This window comes from Sphaerodactylus townsendi, linkage group LG01, assembly GCF_021028975.2.
Source record: "Sphaerodactylus townsendi isolate TG3544 linkage group LG01, MPM_Stown_v2.3, whole genome shotgun sequence".
Lineage (NCBI taxonomy): Eukaryota > Metazoa > Chordata > Lepidosauria > Squamata > Sphaerodactylidae > Sphaerodactylus > Sphaerodactylus townsendi.
The window spans coordinates 184121896-184146825 of NC_059425.1; the positions used below are offsets into that span (position 1 = coordinate 184121896).

The following is a 24930-nucleotide window of genomic DNA, read 5'->3' on the forward strand; positions in this document are numbered from 1 at the left end:
CTGGCGGGAGCCGTATGTCAAAATCGGCTGCGTGTATCTAACTTATTTGTTACCCTGTGACTGCTGCAACCTGACTCCTGCAACCTCAGCCAGATAATTCATATTGCAGCGAGCGTTCCCTCTATTCGATGATCTGGAAAGGGGACTCCCAAGTTTTTTTTCTGATGATACCAGTAATCATAAAGAAGGTGGCATGTGCTATCAAGTCAGTCAACTTCTGCTGATCCCGCAGGGTTTTCGAGGCAAGAAGTGGTTTGCCGTAATCCGATTCTGCATTGTACTCTTCCTTGATGGTCTTCTAGCCCAGTGGTTCTCAACCTGGGGGTCACGACCCCTTTGGGGGTCGAATGACCCTGTCACAGGGGTCACCTAAGAAAATGGTCTGTTTATATTTTATACATACCAATTTTATGGTTGGGGGCAGCGGTGGGATCCAAAAATTTTAGTAACTTGTTCCCATGGTGGTGGGATTCAAACAGTGGCGTAGCCCCAATGGGGCTGGGTGGCACACGATGGGGGTGTGGCCGGGCATTCCAGGGGCGGGGCATTAATAATTTCTCTGTTACTGTAAAAAACTCTTACTATAAAAAAAGTTCCTAATTTCCAGCTGGTATCTTTCTGTCCATAATCTAAACTCATTATAGCAAGGCCTATTGTCTACTGCCAACAGAAACAACTACTTCTCCTCTAATTGACTGCCTGTCAAATACTTAATACTTTCAAATACTTAATTTTGTTTCTAGAAATCAAAAGAAGGATACTTTACCATATTGCTAAAACATGTTTTTAAAACAGCCCAACAGGGAGAATTATCCCGTTTTCTACCTTCGCTAACCAGCCACATAGGAAACAACAGGACTTTATGATTTTTGGACCTAATGGAATTTCTAATGGAAAAGCAGACCCAATTAGTAACCCCCTCTCGGCACACACAAATAATTAGTAACCCACTCTCGGGAACTGGTGAGAACCTGCTGGATCTCACCTCTGGTTGGGGGGTCACCACAACGTGAGGGACTGTATTAAAGGGTCGCGGCATTAGGAAGGTTGAGAACCACTCTTCTAGCCAACTGCTTACTAGGGCTATCCCTGCTGAACGTCCAAGATCTGACATGGTTGGGCCAGCTGAGGTCATCCAGAGCTAAGAGATCATAAAGTTAGGGAAATTCCTGCCTCTCAGGGTCATGATAATTATATTTATTTTGGAGGGAGAGATATTTTTGTCCTACACATCTCAACCTGTCTCCAGCAAAGAGCAGCACAGTTTGGTAATGGATAACATTGCTGTTATCGAGCACTTAACTCTGTTGACAGCTTTCTGCTCATAAACAGCTAGCTAATTTCTCTGAGTACTCACAAACATGTCCTTGGTCACGTATAAATGAAAGAAGTAATGCTTACCTTAAATGAATGTGATCCTTGGCTTAAGTGGGGCATCCTGATTTCTGAACAGCTTTGTGAAGAGCTCCCAAGTGCTGTGTTCTGTAATTTATCTGCATTGCATTAAAAATGGACATGCAAGTGCAGGTCCACATTTATAGGTTGTTTCCCTGGCCCTACACATGAAGCCTTGGACCAGTCACAGTTCTCGCAGGACTCTCAAGCCCCACCTAGAAGAAGAAGAAGAAGAAGAGTTTGGATTTATATCCCCCCTTTCTCTCCTGCAGGAGACTCAAAGGGGCTGACAATCTCCTTGCCCTTCCCCCCTCACAACAAACACCCTGTGAGGTGGGTGGGGCTGAGAGAGCTCCGAGAAGCTGTGACTAGCCCAAGGTCACCCAGCTGGCGTGTGTGGGAGTGCACAGGCTAATCTGAATTCCCCAGATAAGCCGCCACAGCTCAGGCGGCAGAGCGGGGAATCAAACCCGGTTCCTCCAGATTAGATACACGAGCTCTTAACCTCCTACGCCACTGCTGCTACCTCACTAGGTGTCTGTTGTGGGAAGAGGAAGGGAGCCATTTTGAGACTCCTTACAGTTGAGAAAAGTGGGGTATGAATGCAAACTCTTCCTGTTGTTTTTTCCACATTATTTTGTCAGTTCATTTTTCTTTCCATTATAATTGCAACTGAATGAATGGGCACAGAAGCTCCAGGGTCAACGATACAATCCACTCTACAAGTCTCCCTTTTCTTGAAGAAACCATTTTCATTTCGTTTTCAGCATGTCTGATCCTCCTGTTCAGCCAAACCCAGACGGCAGAGGAGGGCGTGGTCCATCCCATCTGTACCAAAGCTTGGAAAGATAAGAGCAGAACCACATAATGGGTTGATTTTTTAAAGAGCTTGGTACATTGCATTAACGTTTTGGGCAGAAATGGGGTCACGTGTCCCAGGCACATGCTAGTTGGTCACGTGGGGAGAGGCAGAGAATCACCCCACACTCCTCCCCTCAGCCCGGAACTGCCCCCACAGCCCTCCCCTCAACCTGACCCAGCCCCATTAGCTGAAGGAGCAACCTGGCTGTGCTGCTGCTGGTACCCCTCAGCCCCACCCCGCAAGGCTGCTCTTTCAGCTGGCGAAGACTCTGCCGGCTGAAGAAGCTGCCTAGTGGGGTAGGGTCAGGCCGAGGGGCAGCACGTGGCAGGCTCCCACCGGTTAAGAGCAGCAGTGGCGTAGGAGGTTAAGAGCTCATGTATCTAATCTGGAGGAACCGGGTTTGATTCCCAGCTCTGCCACCTGAGCTGTGGAGGCTTATCTGGGGAATTCAGATTAGCCTGTGCACTCCCACACAAGCCAGCTGGGTGACCATGGGCCAGTCACAGCTTCTCGGAGCTCTCTCAGCCCCACCTACCTCACAGGGTGTTTGTTGTGAGGGGGAAAGGGCCAGGAGCCGCTTTGAGTCTCCTACAGGAGATAAAGGGCGGATATAAATCCAAACTCCTCCTCCTCCTCCTCCTCCTCTTCTCCTTCTCCTTCTCCTTCTCCTTCTCCTTCCTCTTCCTCTTCCTCTTCCTCTTCCTCTTCCTCTTCTTCTTCTTCTTCTTCTTCTTCTTCTTCTTCTTCTTCTTCTTCTTCTTCTTCAGGTAAGTGGGGCATGGGGGGGAGCGCCCGTAGCATGAGTTACACCAGGCACTATTTCCCTCCCCCCTACGCCTCTGGTTTTGGGGTTCCCTCATTAAAGAGTAACTACAGAACCGTTTTAATCACCCACAATTCCTTTATTTATATATTCAATTTTTCACCCCACTCGTTTCCGACCAAGTCAGGCTCAGGGCTTACTGCGTATTCAATTACAATTACGTGTATAAACAATTAAAACCTATATTAACTAGACCCATAGCACTCTACTATGTGGTGTCAATCTGATTTGTTATGAGGGCCTTCGCTGTGTTCTAGGGTGGTGCTGCCTCAGCTGGGGGGAGTGGCTGCTGCAGCCCAGGTCGACACTGGGGAGGGTTGGCTGCCTCACCCAGTGAGCCCGCAGCAGTCTTGCCATCCCAGATTGGCACAGGGTGAGGGTGGCTTGCCAGTCACATTGGGAGCAAGGGGATGGTGGCATTCACTCAGTGGTGGGATCCAAAAATTTTAGTAACAGGTTCCCATGGTGGTGGGATTCAAACTGTGGCGTAGTGCCAATGGGGCTGGGCGGGGCACGACGGGGGCGTGGCCGGGCATTCCGGGGGTGGGGCATTCCTGGGCAGGGCTGTGGCAAGGACACAGCTGCTGCACCGGTCCTTGGGCGGGAAACGAATACACGCAGGTGCAGGCTGCCACGCGCGCCGGTGCACCTCCTGCTAGACTGCTTCAAGTTCTGCGCGCTACTGCTGAGAGGAGGGGCGTAAGTAAGGCAAAAATCACGTGGCAAAATCACCAGTTAGTAACCCCCTCTCGGCACACACAAATAATTAGTAACCTACTCTCGGGAACCTGTGAGAAACTGCTGGATCCCACCTCTGCATTCACTGGTAAGCCCACAGTGGGCTCACCAGCCCAGGACGCTGGTCAGCACTGAGCTCCTAGAAGGCTTACCAGGCCAGATCAGGAGCAGGGGTGAATGAGTGCTTGGCAAGCCCACTGGTAATGAGGGGGGATTCCTAAGCTGGCCCATAGGCCTGGTAAATCTTCTCAAGGATGTGGATCCGGCCTCCGGGTCAGGTCCCCTGCTCTAATATATATAAGTGGGGAGGTCAATCAGGGAGAAAGGAAAAACAACTAATTCACAATAAGGAACGATAGAAGTGGAGGTCAGAATTCAGCAATAAATACAAAAGGGAAGGACGGAAAAAGAGGAAGGCAAGGGAGGCCGGTTGAAAGAAAACTGTTGCGACCCTCAGTCATAGGCCGGGTGGAACATCTCTGTCTGGCAGGTCCTGTGGGATTGCATCAAAATCCTGGAGAGCCTGGGTCTCTCTAGCTTGAAAGAAAATTCCATCAGTCTGGGGCCAGAGCAGAAAAGGCCCTGGCTCTGGCCAAGGACTGCTGGATGGTCTTTGAGCCAGGGACCGCCAGTAAGTTGTCTCCAAATGACTGACGCACTCTTTGAGGGGGTATATCAGGAGAGGCGGCCCCACAAATATGAAGTTCAAGTCCATAATACAGGTCTCCAAGGTTTTTGAGCCCTTAGGCACCTTTGAAGTTTGGATACAGTGTGGTGGGCGCAGCACAAAATGAATGCCACAGAATCACTGCTGCAGGAAGTGGAGCCCGCTACAAATGGCTGCCACACTTTACCTTCAGTCGCAGAGCGAAGATCTTTGTTCTGTGGTGGCAACTGCTGCCGAAATAATATTTTAAAAAATCAGCACCAGCAGTCATATCTCCTGTAGCCAATCAGAAGCCTTGCTGGGCAAATGCCTCAATTGACCCTTCCGACTTCCTAAAAACATTTGGCGGGCACCAGAAAAGGTGTCTGCAGGTTCCATGCTGCCCATGGGTACCATGCTGGGCAGAGGTGGGATCCACAGGTTCTCACCAGTTCCTGAGAGTGGGTTACTAATTATTTGTGTGTGCCGAGAGGGCGTTACTAATTGGGTCCGCTTTTCCGTCTCTACACCCTCGCCTCCCCTCTCTTCTTCTTTCTTGTAGCCCGAAGCTTGCTGGCTAGTAAGAGGAGGGACCATTTAACTACTGTTGGGTCCAGGGGACTCTTTCGTTGTTTCTGTTGGCAGTAAATGATAGGACTTGCTATAATGAGTTTAAATTATGGACACAAAGATACCAGCTGGAAATTAGGAACTTTTTTTTACAGTAAGAGTTTTTTACAGTAACAGAGAAATTATTAATGCCCTGCCCCCGGAATGCCCGGCCATGCCCCCATCATGCCCCCCCCAGCCCCATTGGCGCTATGCCACTGTTTGAATCCCACCACCATGGGAACCTATTACTAAAATTTTTGGATCCCACCACTGATGCTGGGGGATCCTGCCATCGCATGTGCAGAACTGAAGTGTGCACATGTGTCTTTGCAATGGTACGCTCTCCCATCTGCCTGGCGAGAACTAATCCATGCCCTGCGATGCGGTCATGTATTCACTCTCTTACTCCAGATTAATCCCCCGAGAGCTGTTGCTTAGAGTCTGGCAGTCGATCAATACGCCTCACTGCAAACAGATCTGATCAGGAGCGACTGTACGTCTCATCTCTTAGTACGGTTTTTGTACCGTTTAATTGTAATCCCCAAATCATTAATCAGAAGCAAGTTTAGTTCAGCAGTCGTAATCATGGAATAGACCGTGCAGGTGGAAACTTTTCATTCCAATTATAGCTACGGGTTAACAGCGATTCTCTCCCAGAACGAGTCCCCTTTTGCATATCTTTTTTCAAATAGTTGTGCAGAGGGGGCGGAAACAATATCGAGAGAAAAGTTTCCCCCTGTGTTTCTTTGCTCCTTAACATTTTACAACTGACCAGTGCGGTACCCGGAATGCTGTTAATCTGCCTTCAGATATTTCGCATGATCTGGATAATAGCATCCTGCCCACAGGATTACTGATCATCCTGTGGGAGTTATCGTCGTCGTGATGCATCCCATTTATCTCGCTTCCTCTCAGAGTACCTTGCCATTGAGTATCCTGTTACGGCAATAGATGGCTGCGAGGCCGAAGGACTCCATTTAGATTTTGCGGGTCTGCATTAATCTTTTAGGCCGTGGTAAACATCAAAGGGCTGTTTTTGTTTTGTTTTTTGCTTCAACAATTTAATTATAATTCACTGCGACGCCCCCCCCCCCCAAATAGGAAAGTATAATATCAGAATGTTAAAAAGTACGGTGTTCACTATTGTTTAAGGAGATATTTTTATACTGGATAAATTCAATCAACGGTCTTGCTGAACCATGCATCATTTCCATCTCATTTTGTTTCACATAATCTTACCCCTTTTTGATTGCTAAAGTAACATGGTCATTTGTCAGGGTAAGTGTTTGGTTCCTGCAAAACAGCTCCCTCCTATCTGGATCTAGCGGGAAGGCAGATCTGTAACGGTGTATCATTAGGACAGCGGCGGCTTACAATTTCATGTTTGGCATATAAACATAAATCTTTACCTAGTTTGATGGTCTGATATCAACTCCCCCTGTATCTCTGTGAGTTGAACAGGATTGCTTCTAGAAGAAGAAGAAGAGTTTGGATTTATATCCCCCCTTTCTCTCCTGTAGGAGACTCAAAGGGGCTTACAATCTCCTTGCCCTTCCCCCCTCACAACAAACACCCTGTGAGGTAGGTGGGGCTGAGAGAGCTCCGTAGAGCTGTGACTAGCCCAAGGTCACCCAGCTGGCATGTGTGGGAGTGTACAGGCTAACCTGAATTCCCCAGATAAGCCTCCACAGCTCAGGCAGCAGAGCTGGGAATCAAACCCGGTTCCTCCAGATTAGATACACGAGCTCTTAACCTTCTACGCCACTGCTGCTCCTAAACAACCTTGTGTTGGCAGAGACAACAGCATTACGGCAGCAGGGAGGGGTGAAAATGTATAATGCCCGAGTGGTGGACAATCCTGCCCATGAGTTGTTGTGGGTTTTCCGGGCTGTGTGGCCGTGGTCTGTTACACACTTCCCTCTGCGATACGCCTCTGAAGATGCCAGCCACAGATGCAGGCGAAACGTTAGGAACAAGATCTACCAGACCACGGTCACACAGCCTGGAAAACCCACAACAACCAGTTAAATCCGGCCGTGAAAGCCTTCGACAATACACTGCCCATGAGGTTTGGCTAAAAATCAAAAGGGGGTGGCGCCACGGAAAATGCAGCAAACCTCAACAACCAAATACTCTGTGTGGGCTAACAGAGTACATTATTGAATAAAAAATAGCTTTTGTTATTATATGGATTGAGATTGTATATATGTATTAGAACATAGGAATCCAAACATATGATTCGTCTAAAAATTTGATAACACCTTATTTGTGTGTGTGTGTGTGTGTGTGTGTGTGTGTATGTGTGTAAGTACTCTTTTAGCTCGCCTACGGCTTTTGATTGTTTAGATTTCATGATGTTTGGCTGGCAAAAGGAGTTTGAATCCTATGCTTGCTCAGGGTTAATTCCACCCTGGATCACAGTGTTTTGATAGGCCTACAATAGTGGTAGTCTTAAAATCTCAAAGAGATGATGCAGCTTGAGCCGACTCTAAATTGAAAAGTACAGCTTAGGTCAGCCTCGGTTTGCCTGGGGGCTGTGCAGGAAAGGGAGGGAGGATTTCATCTTTAAACCTCTGCTTGGTTTTTGTTATTTAAAAACAACTTCCTCCCTCTGCTATTAGCATTTTAAAAGGAAAGCAATGTGCCCTTTGAAAATATGTATCTTTTTGTAGTAGCTGAGCAGAGAAGCTCGTTTCAAAGGCCCAACTTACCTGCAGGGAAAACCGAGGCAAAATAATCCTTCAGTTTATGTTACAGGGCTGGCATTGAAGGAGAGACAGGAAATCATGGAGGGTAGCTTGTCAAGAAAATGACCTGTATCTTACTGGTGTAAAACTGGTGGCAACTTTATTAGTTACAACTGACACAGCCTTGGAATCTGGGAATCCCAAGGTTTTCAGAAAAATCTATGAACGTTAAAAATCTGAAAACTTATTATTTTTTTAAAAAGGTATTTTAGAGATATTTTAGAGGTATTTTAAAAAGGTATTTTCCCCTTGAGTCTCTCAGGCCCCCACTTGTTAGAGAACATTTTCCATGTCGCATTTGGGCTGTGGGTTTATCTGTGTATTTTCAAAATTTGTTTGACAGGGCTGTGTGCCATTTAACAGGAAAAAAATGTTTTTAATGTATTATTAATGTTATAACATCTGAATGCATCCTTCTCCGGCTCGCCTGCATTCTGCTTGTGACATAATCTCTCTCGGGTTGGAGAGCATAGGATATCACGCCCTGCAAATGCATCGCTTTTCAAAATAACCACACGAGCACTGATAATTGTAGCTTTAATTGTCATCAATAGTACAGATGCTACACAGCCCGGTTTTCGATTTACCACCTGGGTCCTGATCAGTGGTGGGATCCAAAAATTTTAATAACAGGTTCCGATGGCGGTGGGATTCAAACAGTGGCCCCGCCGCACACACGCGCCTCCAGTCCCTATTGGGCAGGGAGGTTGCTTTAGTAACCCCTACTCGGCACTCAGAAAAAATTAGTAACCACTTCTAGAGAAGTGGTGAGAACTGGTTGGATCCCACCTCTGGTCCTGATCATTGACCTTAGGATAAGGATATCTGGGTTAAAAGCTAAATTGTAGTCTATGTAAAATGTTCTTTCTTATTTTCTGATTTGATGCACTATGAAAGTCCACTGTTAATTAACACCCCCCCCCCTTTTCTCGGCGTTAACTCTGCTCTCTGATAATTGACAATAACTGGGGGCTGAAGTCTCTACCGAATAGGAAATCACATTGCAGTGTGTCATTAAAGTATGTGAAGTTTGAAGATGCTTTATAATTTAGCACGTTGCATGCCGTAAACTTAAAAGGATGCCTCGGGGTATGGGGGGCGCGGTGTTCAATAGAACTGACCCAAGACCTATTAAAGTCAATCAAAAGACTTGGGCTTTGAACCAACACTGTAGTAAATGGGATAGATACACAAGGTACAGCAAGTTTCTCATGTTAACAATTATTTAGGGCCAATGCCTTAGCAGTCCAGGTGCTCAGGAGCAGCAGCAGCAGCAGCAGCAGCAGCAGCAGAAGGCCATTGCTTTCACATCCTGCATGTGAGCTCCCAAAGGCACCTGGTGGGCCACTGCGAGTAGCAGAGAGCTCGACTAGATGGACTCTGGTCTGATCCAGCAGGCTCGTTCTTATGTTCTTAAGTACAGTTGCTAATGAGTTTTATATTAAAAATACTTCCCTGAATTGTATTTTGGGTCCCTTCAGGGTCATAACAAGAACACAGCCCATCTCACTTGTCAGAGGATCTGTTAGAACAAGGACACATTCTATCAGATGTGATGCCTTTGCTCAAAGGCTACAAATTTGGGGAACAAATGTTTAGACAGTGTTAGAATTAGAATCTGGGTCTCAAGGGCTGAAGATCCCGGATCAGGCTTACTTAGCAGTACTGATAAGAAAAGGCAGTATGGCATTATTACTGATAAGGAAAGCCAAGGTGACTTGATCTAATATCTTTTGAAAACAGTTTTGGGGATAATAACTGCCATTCATTGGAAAAAAAAGAGGGACGATTGGCATCCAGCCAGTTTTTCCGCTGGCAAAAGAAAAAGGGAGGATGAGTCCTCCTTCACTTCTAAATATGCTAGGTTTGTGATAACAGGAACTACATGGGCAAAATTCGTTTGGAACAGGGGCTAAAATAAAGAGGCGAACTGACTGGGATTGAGCGAAAAAGCTGTCTTCGTGCAACCTGTTGTGGTAACATTAACTTCAGTAAACGAACTCAATTTGTTTAACATTTTAGATGCATGACATGCGTTGTCATGACTTCAAAACATGCTGGATTTATCCTTGTGCAGTAAGGTTATTGGAGAGCTAGCATGGTGCAGTAGTTAAGGTGTCAGTCTAGGGTCATGGTGGTGAACCTTTGGCACTCCAGATGTTATGGACTACAATTCCCATCAGCCCCTACCAGCATGGCCAATTGGCCATGCTGGCAGGGGCTGATGGGAATTGTAGTTCATAACATCTGGAGTGCCAAAGGTTCGCCACCACAGGTCTAGGATCTGGAAAGCTTAGGTGTCAGATCCCGGGCCCGAAAATAATAGAAACTGTAGATCTGTTCTACAGTCTTTATTTCAAAGCAAAAGACACAGTCCGGAAAACCCACCAGAATCAGCAAAGACGATTCTGAAGATCCCACGCAAATCACTTGCCTATATCCCCCAAAGCTCCCCGCCCCCCTGTAGCCAAATGGTCCACTCTACTCCTAGAACAAAGCATTAAAGAGCTGGGAACTGGGGTGCTGTGTGGTTTCCGGGCTGTATGGCCGTGTTCTAGCAGCATTCGCTCCTGACGTTTCGCCTGCATCTGTGGCTGGCATCTTCAGAGGATCTGATAGTAGGAATGGAAAGCAAGTGGAGTATATATACGGTGAGGTCAAAAGGTGAGGCCCTCTGAATAGTGTAGCCTGGCATGTGAGTCACAAAGAAGTCTGTAGCCTGGGAGTAACAATGACGATAGCAAGGTCAATAGGTGAATGCATCTGAATAGAAGTATCCTGGTCTTTGATTGCTATCGTCTAGAGTTGTCCTGTGTTTGTGTGGAGCTGATTAGTCACTGTCTTGATTCTAGAGTTTTTCAACCCTGGCAGCCAAATTCTGTTCATTTTCATGGTTTCTTCCTTCCTTGTTGAAGTTGTCCATGTGCTTGTGGATTTCAATGGCGTCTCTGTGTAGTCTGATGTAGCGGTTGTCAGAGTGGTCCAGAATTTCTGCGAACATTATTTGAAAACACAGAATATTGTTTGAAAACACGGAAACACCTGCAGAGAAGAAAGCCTCACCGTTCCCTTGCAAATGCCCACCACGCTCCAACCATTAGGCTCAGGCCTAGGGTTGAGTTCCCACTCGTGACATGCAAATTTGCCTGGTGACCCTGGCAAATATTTGGGACGTGATATGGAGGGACATGATTTGGAGGCAGGCAATGGCACCCCACTTCTGAACGTCTCTTGCCTGGAAACCCTACACGAATTGGCGATTTCACAGGGGCCCTTTGGCAGACGATCAGGATCCTTTGGTAGATATGTTGACGTGAAAAAGAGACACCAAAAACATCTAACGTTAGTGTCCGTGTCAGGTGCTTTCCCCTATGCACTGAATGCTCAGAACCACCATGAAGTGGGCTGTCTCCAAACACCAGTTCCAAGCCTTAAGAACATAAGAACAAGCCAGCTGGATCAGACCAGAGTCCATCTAGTCCAGCTCTCTGCTACTCGCAGTGGCCCACCAGGTGCCTTTGGGAGCTCACGTGCAGGATGTGAAAGCAATGGCCTGCTGCCGCTGCTGCTGCTCCCAAGCACCTGGACTGCACTTGATCCTTGATCCTTGCTTTCTCTCAAAGTGCCGCTCGGAAATCAATTCCAGAAGCCGCTTTTATTATTGGCTATTGTTTTGCTGCCTCTTCTGATGCCCGTGAATGATGGCAGTGAAAAGTGCTGTCAATCAGCAGGTGGCTTCTGGGAACTCTTCAGGGTTTTGATGGCACTAAAAGGACAGAGGTCGTTTCCCCTTGCCTGCTTCGTGTAGCAACCTTGACTTCTTTGGTGGTCTCCCATCCAAGGACAAACCCGGGCCAATCCTGCTTAGATTCTGAGATCTGATAAGGTTGGGCTAGCCTGAGCAATCCGGGCCAGGGCCCATGGATGATACTTGGTGCTAAATTCTACAGTGCTTTAGTCCAGGGACTGGATATGTGGGGGTACTTCTTTACTTGCATCCGAGTCCAAATGAAATACCCAAATTCTGAAATTGGCCTGAAAGTTTAATTAGTGCACTAGAGATGGATAAACTGTGGATCACGAGAAGGGTCTGCATTCCTCATCTTCTCTGGACCTAGTTTTATATCTGTTACCCAGCTTTCACAGGTTCTGAACTTATTTTTAAGGAATCTCCACCAGCTGCTAAGAGTGTAACAGCACACAACTATTTTAAGTAGCAATGGGGAAAATAACTTGGCTTAGCAATGCGAGAGGCAGGCTGGGTAGGGATCTTTTAAAGACTTTGTATACCAGAAATGGCTTGAAACGTATCTGCAGAGAATTCACAAAAGACCAAATTGCAGTTTAAATATTTTTATATAAATTTTGGTTGCAAACAATCACACAGTAAGAAGTCAAGGCACATACACACAGTTCCTAGGATATAAACAAGGAGGAGAAGATAGGTGGGAGGGATAGGCGCTTGAGGGAGTTGGGGAAGCAAGGACTATACGTTACCTAAATTGAGCTGAAGAAGATCTTGTAGAAGGCAAGAATTCAAATGACCAGCATCTGAATCCAGGCGAAGGACAGAATTCAGTGGTCCTCCACACCAACAAGACCAAGGGAGGTGTCAAGTTAGCAATGAGCACTTTGGGAGTTGTGGGGCCTGCTCAGTAACTTTTATACCCTTTTGCCCAGGTAGGGGTGGGAACAGAAGTAAAGTATAAGTTTTCATTTTCCTGCAAATTCTTCTGGAATTTCCCATGCTGGGCTTGCTGGGCTGAGCTAATTAGCAGCTCTTCTATTGTTCTAAGTACCTGGGACAATGGGGGTCAATTGCTCTTAGATTAAATCAGGAAGCACAGAATGGCTTTATGCAGAGTAACTCTGTAGAGACACTGCCCAGGTTATTCAGATTTAGCTGAGACATTTGACCGGGATAAGGTGAGTGGTTTAGGAAAGTCATAACAATGAATAGAGGAGATGCAAAGAAGCAACGATCTGTTGCTGACCTGTTGCTGACATTAAAAAGGTGAAAAGTTTTCCATACGGCATCCGTACACTTTGCTCGAACACGGATTGTCTTTTATGGTGGAAAGTGAGGGGGGTGTGTGTGTGTGTGTAATGGTGGCATCCAAACTGCAAAACCACAAAAGGACAACATGAACTGCCATTTGCTAAGCTTCCTGGGTTCACAATCGTGGTCCCAAAGAACCATCAAAAGAAAAATTGACAAAGAAGATCTCAACAATCAATTGAGTGTATTGTGGAATCATGGACTTCTTAAGGCATAATATGTAGATTTGGCTTCAACCCCAAATCCAGGAAGACCACCTCATTTACACTATTATAAAGAGCAACAAGTATATCAAAGAAAGAATAGGAAAAAAATTATTCAATCAGAATATTGTCAAATGTGATGGAGATAAATTAATTACAAAACCATAGCATGACAGAGCACACAGCAGAGAAAACTATAGATTGTAAAATATGTGAACAACATGTGACAGGAATCCAGTATTGTAGCCTATCAGAAATGCCCTTATCCGAAGAGTACAAAATCGAAGTGGAAAATTCTGTGCTTATGTAACCTCTATCTGTGGGTTCTGTGGGGCAGAACTTGGAATGAGTTTGCAACAACAAGTTTTAAAAACAAAATGGTTTACTCTCTTAACATATAACATCAAACATCAACATTTAACATCACACTTCAAGGTCCTGTTCAGGTTGCATTTTCAAGTCCTTATATTTACAGTCTACTGATACTGCCAAGTCCAATTCTTCTTTGCAAGTGGGTTGGCTCCTGAAGACTCTAAGGGCTTGATGAACAGGATTCAGCATGATGAAGGTTTCCAGGAGAACTCTCACCCATTACCAACATAAAAAACCCTGAAACAATAAACTCCCAACATTTACAACATAGCAAAAATAAACAACTACCTTCCCAGTAGTTCCCAACAACATTGCAGTTACCTTAACAAGGTGTTAAGGGCTTATACCAATCAAGGTCCGAGTCTGGTAGCCTTGTCTCCTCCAAACTATGAGCTCTGCAGCCTTCTGCTGCTTTGAGTCTCCACCCCTTTCTGGGTCAACCCATTCTGAGCATGGAGGTTACACTTAGGTCTCCAGTCTCTGATTATATTCAGCCCAGCTGTACTGAATATTCTGGCTCACTCCCTCAAAATATGAACTCTGAACATTGAAAAGACTGCATTATCCTTAGACAGCTGACCTTTTGCATATTTGGTCTTTGAAAACTCTGGAGCTCTTTATAACAGTGTTGTGGTCTGGGACCACTGATTGCTTGTGTGTAAAACTAGCTGTTTATCAAATGCAGGGGCAAATCAAGTGATTGGAATGATTGCATAGTCTTATTATTTTCGCACTTTTTTAGTATTGGTATCAGTTTATTGATCTCTTGATACAGTTATTTAATTTTTTTCTTAAATCTAAAGATCTAAGGATATGTATAAGCAGGTACGCCATGGGAAATAGAAGTGATACAGCAGGACAAGAAGTGAGAAGTAGTCAGCAGCAGGGAGGAGGGTGAGGGGGAACACGCAAAGCAGCATGTGGAGTGGGGTGAGAGAAGAGGTCTGGGGCAAAGCTGTGCCCACTGGCAAATCCATCCTGCTCCAGCAGCAAAGCAAAATTAAAATCATGTTAAGTGGATTTGCTTGCCCTGGAGAGAGTGGAAAGTGCAAGCAGGGTTGGAGAAAAGACAACCATACAAGAAATCTTGCCACGGCGGACATTCACCCCCACCACCCAACAAACACCTTGTGCATAATTGGCCATTGTTTAGTCCAAAGCTGTCCATGTTATTACATCTCCCACCCTTCATTCTTCAACTGGCATGTTTCTGCAGACAGCAGCAGCCGTTCTTGCCCAAGGGCCTTGGAAAGACTGCCCTGACCTTCTAGAATATTCTGTCCTCCTGACTGAGAATGGGGCCCTCTTCCTTATTCTTTTCAACAATCTTTATGTCCTGTCTGTCCAAAAGAAAGGAGGGAAGTACGGATATTACCAAATGGAAACATTGGCTTCTTCACCTATCCTTTTTATACTCTCATTCCTTTAGAAGGATGTTATAATTTCAGCTACTAACGGCATACCAGAAAACATGATTTTCAAGGTCGCCGTGCCCGCTTCCACAAGTAGATTTCAACATCTCCCTTAAATGTCTGATCAGTCTGTTTCGAAATGTATTCATCCCATTGTGCCACTGAGGGGCCAGAAAACTGCCAGCCCTAGTTGAGAATTCTGGGTGACGAAAACCAGAAGGAGCGCTGAGATCTTAAATAGGCTCTGTCAATTACCAGCGGCCCAGAGAAGAAAAGATCAAGATGATCCACAGCCCCGGAGCTGTGAAGCTGCCTTCTAAGTGAAAAGCTAATGCAATTGAACTTCCGTCTTGCTTTGCTGCAGCACTCTTCATTTACGGCCCCTTTGATCTGCTTATTCATCGCTGGGAAGCCCGCAAAATTTAATCAAGCCTAAGGCGGGGAAGGGGGAGTTGAAATGCTTCCAGCACTGGACTCCAGAAAACAGAGCTGTCAATCAAGGATGAGTCACGGTGCCATTGTGTTTTAGCCTCTTTAAGCCTTTTCTGCAGATGACGGGATCTCACCCTTGACTGTAGAAGCGACTAGAGCTTGCCATAGGATGTAGGCCGGCGACTTGATGAGCCCAGTTTGATAAGTGGCTCCATCTTCCCGCATAAGAAGAAAGGGAGCGGCGTGAAACGTCTAATCAAGTTGGCATTTTGCAGCCACGAGAGAGAGAGAAGATTTTCCCTTGTAGAATCAGAAATGTATTACAGAAGGCAGTCCCAGGGGTCCCGCGGGGCTTTTGTGCGTTAGCATCCAAGCCATCTTTCTTTCTTTTTTTTTTTTTAAAAAGTCACTTTGGCTTGGAATTGACATCGCGTGGCAAAGAAATCCCACTTTCCACAAATTCCACCTTCCTAAAAGGTTCCCTGACTGGCAGGATGCGGGAATGTGGTTTAATTTCAAATTTACTATCTGCCAACACATGCCATTCAATCAGATAAACACAGGATCTGAGCTGTCATCACAGCATTTTTATGCAGGCATAAAAATAGGACCCTTTCTTCGCACATTGGGAAGGAATTGACTCATATCTCGATTATGATATATGGAAGTCACTTGCAAAGTTTCTTGGGGCTGAGAAACTCTTCGGTTTCTAGGAAGCTGCCTCATTAGACTGGAGAAACATGAAACTTTCAAGAACAGGCTGTTGACTCTCACAATAGTATTCTCGCAACAGTATTCTCACAATACTAGAACCAGGGGGCATCCATTGAAAATGCTGGGGGGAAGAATTAGGGACTAATAAAAGGAAACGCTTCTTCACGCAACGTGCGATTGGTGTTTGGAATATGCTGCCACAGGAGGTGGCGATGGCCACTAACCTGGATAGCTTTAAAAGGGGGCTTGGACAGATTTATGGAGGAGAAGTCGATTTATGGCTACCAATCTTGATCCTCCTTGATCTGAGATTGCAAGTGCCTTAACAATCCAGGTGCTTGGGAGCAACAGCCACAGAAGGCCCTTGCTTTCACATCCTGCATGTGAGCTCCCAAAGGCACCTGGTGGGCCACTGCGAGTAGCAGAGAGCTGGACTAGATGGACTCTGGTCTGATCCAGCTGGCTTGTTCTTATGTTCTTATGACTCACAAAAAAGTACTGGCATGGATATTTAAATAAATTTTAAAAGTATATTTTGTTTATAAAATATTACAAGGAATTATGGGTGTATTTTAATGCCTCTCTGAGGGCACCCAAAAGAAGGAAGAGGCACAAGAGAGAGAAAGTTCTACAAGTGTGTTGGGAACAGGAGAGGTTGTTCCAAGATAGGGCCTCTAATATTTACCCAGTGGTTCCTATATAGGGTTACCAGACCACAGTCAGCAGTTCTTGGGAGCAAGAAGGGTATGAGCAGTGGTGGGATCCAAAAATTTTAGTAACAGGTTCCCATGGTGGTGGGATTCAAACTGTGGCGGGGCACGACGGGGCATGATGGGGGTGTGGCCTGGGCATTCCAGGGGCGGGGCATTCCTGGGCGGGGCTGTGGCAAGGATGCAGCCACTGCGCCGGTCCTTGGGCGGGAAACGAATGCACGCAGGCACAGGCTGCCAACGCACGCCAGTGCACCTCCTGCTAGACTGCTTCAAGTTCTGCGCACTGCTGCTGAGAGGAGGGGCGTAACTAAGGCAAAAATCACGTGGGAAAATCACCAATTAGTAACCCCCTCTCGGCACACACAAATAATTAGTAACCTACTCTCGGGAACCTGTGAGAACCTGCTGGATCCCACCTCTGGGTATGAGGCCTCGTTCAGTGGCATGATACCAACTAGCTGATTTCACTCCTGGTAAAACCTTGAAGTGGCATCACTGGATGCTCTTGGAGTTTTAGAAAGTCTGCAATCAAAAATCCTAGATTGTCTATGATATCATCTCTGGTGTTGGGTGTGGAGTGGGGGAAATGGTTTCAGCACACCAGTACGGCCCCCAATTCTGATCTCTGCAGTTCCTCCCGGTATTTCAGGTGCCAGTTGGCACAGCAAACGTTTTCTAGGAGCCTACTCCTATATCTTGTATTTCTATTTGATTAATAAAACGTCAATAAATTAAAGATTAATTAAAAATAAAATGCTTCTCACACGCTGGCAACTGTTGTCTCTCAAGAAATAATCCATCTGCCTGAGCTTCTGAAGTAGACCACAAAGTTACGTTATAATATTGCTGCTCCAGTGAATTTTTTAAAAATGACAATTTTATTAATAAAATAAGGAAATCTTTTAACCAAATGATCCAGTAAGAAATTATTAATAAACATGATGATGAGTGGGTATGATTGTGAGGGATTGTTTAAATAATATCCAATTGAGGAAAGTGTGACTTATTAGTAACAGCTCAAAAGATCCACTTTTACTTAGGTGGTTAAAGAGCAAGTGGTTAATTTTTTTGTGATAGTACTCAGTGCAGATGAAACTGGGGGTCCTTATAGAAAATGTACTTTGGTTTTTTTTTCCTGTGATTCTTTTGTGTGTGATATAAAGCTATTTGCATGCTAATACATTTTTTGAAACAAGAATTATTAATTTATTAATGAACATAAACAATTAAATGGTAGAGCAAAGAGAGCCGCAACTCTGCTGGTGTCACCAATGAGATAGGTGACACACCTCCTGACCTTAGCGTGGAAGATTTATGCAAGTAAAAGATATGATTTTGTAAAAAGGCTTCTTAAAATAATTTCTTAAAATAAAAGAAGAACAGAAGAAGAGTTGGATTTATATATCCCCTTTCACTCCTGTAAGGAGACTCAAAGGGGCTTACAAATTCCTTTTCCTCCCCCCCCCCCACTCACAACAAATACCCTGTGAGGTAGGTGGGGCTGAGAGAGCTCAGAAGAACTGTGACTAGCCCAAGGTCACCCAGCTGGCATGTGTGGGAGTGCACAGGCTAATCTGAATTCCCCAGATAAGCCTCCAGAGCTCAAGCGGCAGAGCATGGAATCAAGCCCGGTTCTTCCAAATTAGAGTACACCTGCCCTTAACCACTACGCCCCTGCTGCCCTCAAAGGGAGCTCTGACGCTCGAAAACTTATACCTTGAAAACTTTTGTTGGTCTCTAAGGTGCTCCTGGACAAAAATGTAACTGTTCTACAGAAGGCGTACACAGCTAACCTCTGAAACTGGATTATGAATGTCAGTTACCCATTTATTTCAAGGCATGTTTCCTATCACCATATTAGCAGGGTTATGTTTAAGGTGATCATGTCTGATAACATGTCTAGAGATATCGTGCCGTTCAATAGCAACTGTCTGGCATGACATCTTTTTGTGTTGCTGGGAATTATGCTTTCACATGTCTGCCTGTATCCATCACGGGAGGTAGCACACTTTCAAAAACAAATGGTAGACTTTGATCCATTACACATATATTCAAAGAGTTCCATGTATTATAATAGATATAATGTATATCATTTATATAGCTGAAAAAACCTTCATAATAATATATATTTTACTGAAATGTGAATATTTTTTGTTCATACAGATGGATCGTGTCATTTTTTGTGTATTTTTGGAAGTTGACTACAAAATATACAAGAAGAAAATGAACGAATTCTTCCCGGCTGGTATGTTCCACTTTTTTCTACCTAAAAGAGAATGCCTACTCGATAACACAGTGCTATTTTTTTCCACGTGCTATTTTAAGTTTGATCATGGATGCCCAATGAGGAAATTGTAATGTTATGTTAAACTTGTATTGTCGAAGGCTTTCACGGCCGGAATCACTGAGGTGTTGTAGGGTTTCCGGGCTATATGGCCGTGTTCCAGTAGCATTTTCTCCTGACATTTCGCCTGCCTCTGTGGCTGGCATCTTCAGAGGATCCTCCAAAGATGCCAGTCACAGATGCAGGTGAAATGTCATGAGAAAACGCTACTGGAACACGGCCATACAGCCTGGAAACGCCGCAATACCCCTTACGTTAAATTCTTTATCAAGGTCTTTTTGACAACTTAATTTTGATCAACGTTGGCACGGTTGTAGTTGTATTTGGACTGCTCGGTAACACATACATACATACATACATACATACATACATACATACATACATACATACATACATACATACATACATACATACCGTGTTTCCCCGAACATAAGACAGTGTCTTATATTAATTTTTGCGCCCAAAGATGCGCTATGTCTTATTTTCAGGGGATGTCTTATTTTTCTGTGTTCTGTTCATCAGGCATGCTTCCAAACAAAAACTTTGCTATGTCTTACTTTCGGAGGATGCCTTATATTTCGCACTTCAGCAAAACCTCTACTATGTCTTATTTTTAGGGGATGTCTTATATTCGGGGAAACAGGGCACATACATACATACATAAAACCTTTATTAGGCATAATACCAATATAACAACCAGCATTATCCAGACAAATGTTCCATGCATAAAACCATCACAGGTATTATTCCAAAGTTCCTAAAAGGAACCTAGCTACAGAATTTAAAATCACAGAAGAAGAGTTGTTTAGTAGGAATGCAACGCCTTCCAGCAACAGAAGTATTCCTTAAACTGAGCAGGAAGAGAAAAGTCCAAGCCTGGTCCTGGCTTCCTGCGTATTTGGGGCAGTTAAGCATTATATGTTCCCATGGATTGCACCACTATAGTACCCACCCCCCCCCCCCCCCACACCCCAACCCCCCCCCTCCTACCCCCCCCCCCCCCCACCCCCACCCCCCCCCCCCCCCCCCCCCCCACACCCCCCCCCCCCCCCCCCCCCCCACCCACCCCCCCCCCCCCCCCCCCCCCCCCCCAAACCCCCCCCCCCCCCCCCCCGGGCCGCCCTCTCCGCCCCCCCCCGCCCCCCCCCCCCACCCCCACCCCCCTCCACTTTCCCTTCCCCCCCCCCCCCCCCCCCCCCCCACCCCTTCCCCCCCCCCCCCCCCCCCCCCCCCCCCACCCCCCCCCCCCCCCACCCCCCCCCCCCCCCACCCCCCCCCCCCCCCACCCCCCCCCCCCCCCACCCCCCCCCCCCCCCACCCCCCCCCCCCCCCACCCCCCCCCCCCCCCACCCCCCCCCCCCCCCACCCCCCCCCCCCCCCACCCCCCCCCCCCCCCACCCCCCCCCCCCCCCACCCCCCCCCCCCCCCACCCCCCCCCCCCCCCACCCCCCCCCCCCCCCACCCCCCCCCCCCCCCACCCCCCCCCCCCCCCACCCCCCCCCCCCCCCACCCCCCCCCCCCCCCACCCCCCCCCCCCCCCACCCCCCCCCCCCCCCACCCCCCCCCCCCCCCACCCCCCCCCCCCCCCACCCCCCCCCCCCCCCACCCCCCCCCCCCCCCACCCCCCCCCCCCCCCACCCCCCCCCCCCCCCACCCCCCCCCCCCCCCACCCCCCCCCCCCCCCACCCCCCCCCCCCCCCACCCCCCCCCCCCCCCACCCCCCCCCCCCCCCACCCCCCCCCCCCCCCACCCCCCCCCCCCCCCACCCCCCCCCCCCCCCACCCCCCCCCCCCCCCACCCCCCCCCCCCCCCACCCCCCCCCCCCCCCACCCCCCCCCCCCCCCACCCCCCCCCCCCCCCACCCCCCCCCCCCCCCACCCCCCCCCCCCCCCACCCCCCCCCCCCCCCACCCCCCCCCCCCCCCACCCCCCCCCCCCCCCACCCCCCCCCCCCCCCACCCCCCCCCCCCCCCACCCCCCCCCCCCCCCACCCCCCCCCCCCCCCACCCCCCCCCCCCCCCACCCCCCCCCCCCCCCACCCCCCCCCCCCCCCACCCCCCCCCCCCCCCACCCCCCCCCCCCCCCACCCCCCCCCCCCCCCACCCCCCCCCCCCCCCACCCCCCCCCCCCCCCACCCCCCCCCCCCCCCACCCCCCCCCCCCCCCACCCCCCCCCCCCCCCACCCCCCCCCCCCCCCACCCCCCCCCCCCCCCACCCCCCCCCCCCCCCACCCCCCCCCCCCCCCACCCCCCCCCCCCCCCACCCCCCCCCCCCCCCACCCCCCCCCCCCCCCACCCCCCCCCCCCCCCACCCCCCCCCCCCCCCACCCCCCCCCCCCCCCACCCCCCCCCCCCCCCACCCCCCCCCCCCCCCACCCCCCCCCCCCCCCACCCCCCCCCCCCCCCACCCCCCCCCCCCCCCACCCCCCCCCCCCCCCACCCCCCCCCCCCCCCACCCCCCCCCCCCCCCACCCCCCCCCCCCCCCACCCCCCCCCCCCCCCACCCCCCCCCCCCCCCACCCCCCCCCCCCCCCACCCCCCCCCCCCCCCACCCCCCCCCCCCCCCACCCCCCCCCCCCCCCACCCCCCCCCCCCCCCACCCCCCCCCCCCCCCACCCCCCCCCCCCCCCACCCCCCCCCCCCCCCACCCCCCCCCCCCCCCACCCCCCCCCCCCCCCACCCCCCCCCCCCCCCACCCCCCCCCCCCCCCACCCCCCCCCCCCCCCACCCCCCCCCCCCCCCACCCCCCCCCCCCCCCACCCCCCCCCCCCCCCACCCCCCCCCCCCCCCACCCCCCCCCCCCCCCACCCCCCCCCCCCCCCACCCCCCCCCCCCCCCACCCCCCCCCCCCCCCACCCCCCCCCCCCCCCACCCCCCCCCCCCCCCACCCCCCCCCCCCCCCACCCCCCCCCCCCCCCACCCCCCCCCCCCCCCACCCCCCCCCCCCCCCACCCCCCCCCCCCCCCACCCCCCCCCCCCCCCACCCCCCCCCCCCCCCACCCCCCCCCCCCCCCACCCCCCCCCCCCCCCACCCCCCCCCCCCCCCACCCCCCCCCCCCCCCACCCCCCCCCCCCCCCACCCCCCCCCCCCCCCACCCCCCCCCCCCCCCACCCCCCCCCCCCCCCACCCCCCCCCCCCCCCACCCCCCCCCCCCCCCACCCCCCCCCCCCCCCACCCCCCCCCCCCCCCACCCCCCCCCCCCCCCACCCCCCCCCCCCCCCACCCCCCCCCCCCCCCACCCCCCCCCCCCCCCACCCCCCCCCCCCCCCACCCCCCCCCCCCCCCACCCCCCCCCCCCCCCACCCCCCCCCCCCCCCACCCCCCCCCCCCCCCACCCCCCCCCCCCCCCACCCCCCCCCCCCCCCACCCCCCCCCCCCCCCACCCCCCCCCCCCCCCACCCCCCCCCCCCCCCACCCCCCCCCCCCCCCACCCCCCCCCCCCCCCACCCCCCCCCCCCCCCACCCCCCCCCCCCCCCACCCCCCCCCCCCCCCACCCCCCCCCCCCCCCACCCCCCCCCCCCCCCACCCCCCCCCCCCCCCACCCCCCCCCCCCCCCACCCCCCCCCCCCCCCACCCCCCCCCCCCCCCACCCCCCCCCCCCCCCACCCCCCCCCCCCCCCACCCCCCCCCCCCCCCACCCCCCCCCCCCCCCACCCCCCCCCCCCCCCACCCCCCCCCCCCCCCACCCCCCCCCCCCCCCACCCCCCCCCCCCCCCACCCCCCCCCCCCCCCACCCCCCCCCCCCCCCACCCCCCCCCCCCCCCACCCCCCCCCCCCCCCACCCCCCCCCCCCCCCACCCCCCCCCCCCCCCACCCCCCCCCCCCCCCACCCCCCCCCCCCCCCACCCCCCCCCCCCCCCACCCCCCCCCCCCCCCACCCCCCCCCCCCCCCACCCCCCCCCCCCCCCACCCCCCCCCCCCCCCACCCCCCCCCCCCCCCACCCCCCCCCCCCCCCACCCCCCCCCCCCCCCACCCCCCCCCCCCCCCACCCCCCCCCCCCCCCACCCCCCCCCCCCCCCACCCCCCCCCCCCCCCACCCCCCCCCCCCCCCACCCCCCCCCCCCCCCACCCCCCCCCCCCCCCACCCCCCCCCCCCCCCACCCCCCCCCCCCCCCACCCCCCCCCCCCCCCACCCCCCCCCCCCCCCACCCCCCCCCCCCCCCACCCCCCCCCCCCCCCACCCCCCCCCCCCCCCACCCCCCCCCCCCCCCACCCCCCCCCCCCCCCACCCCCCCCCCCCCCCACCCCCCCCCCCCCCCACCCCCCCCCCCCCCCACCCCCCCCCCCCCCCACCCCCCCCCCCCCCCACCCCCCCCCCCCCCCACCCCCCCCCCCCCCCACCCCCCCCCCCCCCCACCCCCCCCCCCCCCCACCCCCCCCCCCCCCCACCCCCCCCCCCCCCCACCCCCCCCCCCCCCCACCCCCCCCCCCCCCCACCCCCCCCCCCCCCCACCCCCCCCCCCCCCCACCCCCCCCCCCCCCCACCCCCCCCCCCCCCCACCCCCCCCCCCCCCCACCCCCCCCCCCCCCCACCCCCCCCCCCCCCCACCCCCCCCCCCCCCCACCCCCCCCCCCCCCCACCCCCCCCCCCCCCCACCCCCCCCCCCCCCCACCCCCCCCCCCCCCCACCCCCCCCCCCCCCCACCCCCCCCCCCCCCCACCCCCCCCCCCCCCCACCCCCCCCCCCCCCCACCCCCCCCCCCCCCCACCCCCCCCCCCCCCCACCCCCCCCCCCCCCCACCCCCCCCCCCCCCCACCCCCCCCCCCCCCCACCCCCCCCCCCCCCCACCCCCCCCCCCCCCCACCCCCCCCCCCCCCCACCCCCCCCCCCCCCCACCCCCCCCCCCCCCCACCCCCCCCCCCCCCCACCCCCCCCCCCCCCCACCCCCCCCCCCCCCCACCCCCCCCCCCCCCCACCCCCCCCCCCCCCCACCCCCCCCCCCCCCCACCCCCCCCCCCCCCCACCCCCCCCCCCCCCCACCCCCCCCCCCCCCCACCCCCCCCCCCCCCCACCCCCCCCCCCCCCCACCCCCCCCCCCCCCCACCCCCCCCCCCCCCCACCCCCCCCCCCCCCCACCCCCCCCCCCCCCCACCCCCCCCCCCCCCCACCCCCCCCCCCCCCCACCCCCCCCCCCCCCCACCCCCCCCCCCCCCCACCCCCCCCCCCCCCCACCCCCCCCCCCCCCCACCCCCCCCCCCCCCCACCCCCCCCCCCCCCCACCCCCCCCCCCCCCCACCCCCCCCCCCCCCCACCCCCCCCCCCCCCCACCCCCCCCCCCCCCCACCCCCCCCCCCCCCCACCCCCCCCCCCCCCCACCCCCCCCCCCCCCCACCCCCCCCCCCCCCCACCCCCCCCCCCCCCCACCCCCCCCCCCCCCCACCCCCCCCCCCCCCCACCCCCCCCCCCCCCCACCCCCCCCCCCCCCCACCCCCCCCCCCCCCCACCCCCCCCCCCCCCCACCCCCCCCCCCCCCCACCCCCCCCCCCCCCCACCCCCCCCCCCCCCCACCCCCCCCCCCCCCCACCCCCCCCCCCCCCCACCCCCCCCCCCCCCCACCCCCCCCCCCCCCCACCCCCCCCCCCCCCCACCCCCCCCCCCCCCCACCCCCCCCCCCCCCCACCCCCCCCCCCCCCCACCCCCCCCCCCCCCCACCCCCCCCCCCCCCCACCCCCCCCCCCCCCCACCCCCCCCCCCCCCCACCCCCCCCCCCCCCCACCCCCCCCCCCCCCCACCCCCCCCCCCCCCCACCCCCCCCCCCCCCCACCCCCCCCCCCCCCCACCCCCCCCCCCCCCCACCCCCCCCCCCCCCCACCCCCCCCCCCCCCCACCCCCCCCCCCCCCCACCCCCCCCCCCCC

The 24930-nt window shown here is 54.6% G+C and overlaps 1 protein-coding gene across 1 annotated transcript in view; it reads left to right on the forward strand.

Moving 5' to 3' along the window:
• Window positions 1-19058, forward strand: part of MACROD2 (mono-ADP ribosylhydrolase 2) — a 1251138-nt gene extending 1232080 nt beyond the window's left edge. The window contains exons 9-10 of the mRNA XM_048506382.1: window positions 18892-18973; window positions 19054-19058. Coding sequence (XP_048362339.1) covers window positions 18892-18973; window positions 19054-19058 — 87 coding nt within the window. The remainder of the gene's footprint in view (window positions 1-18891; window positions 18974-19053) is intronic.
• The last annotated feature ends 5872 nt before the right edge of the window (window positions 19059-24930 follow it).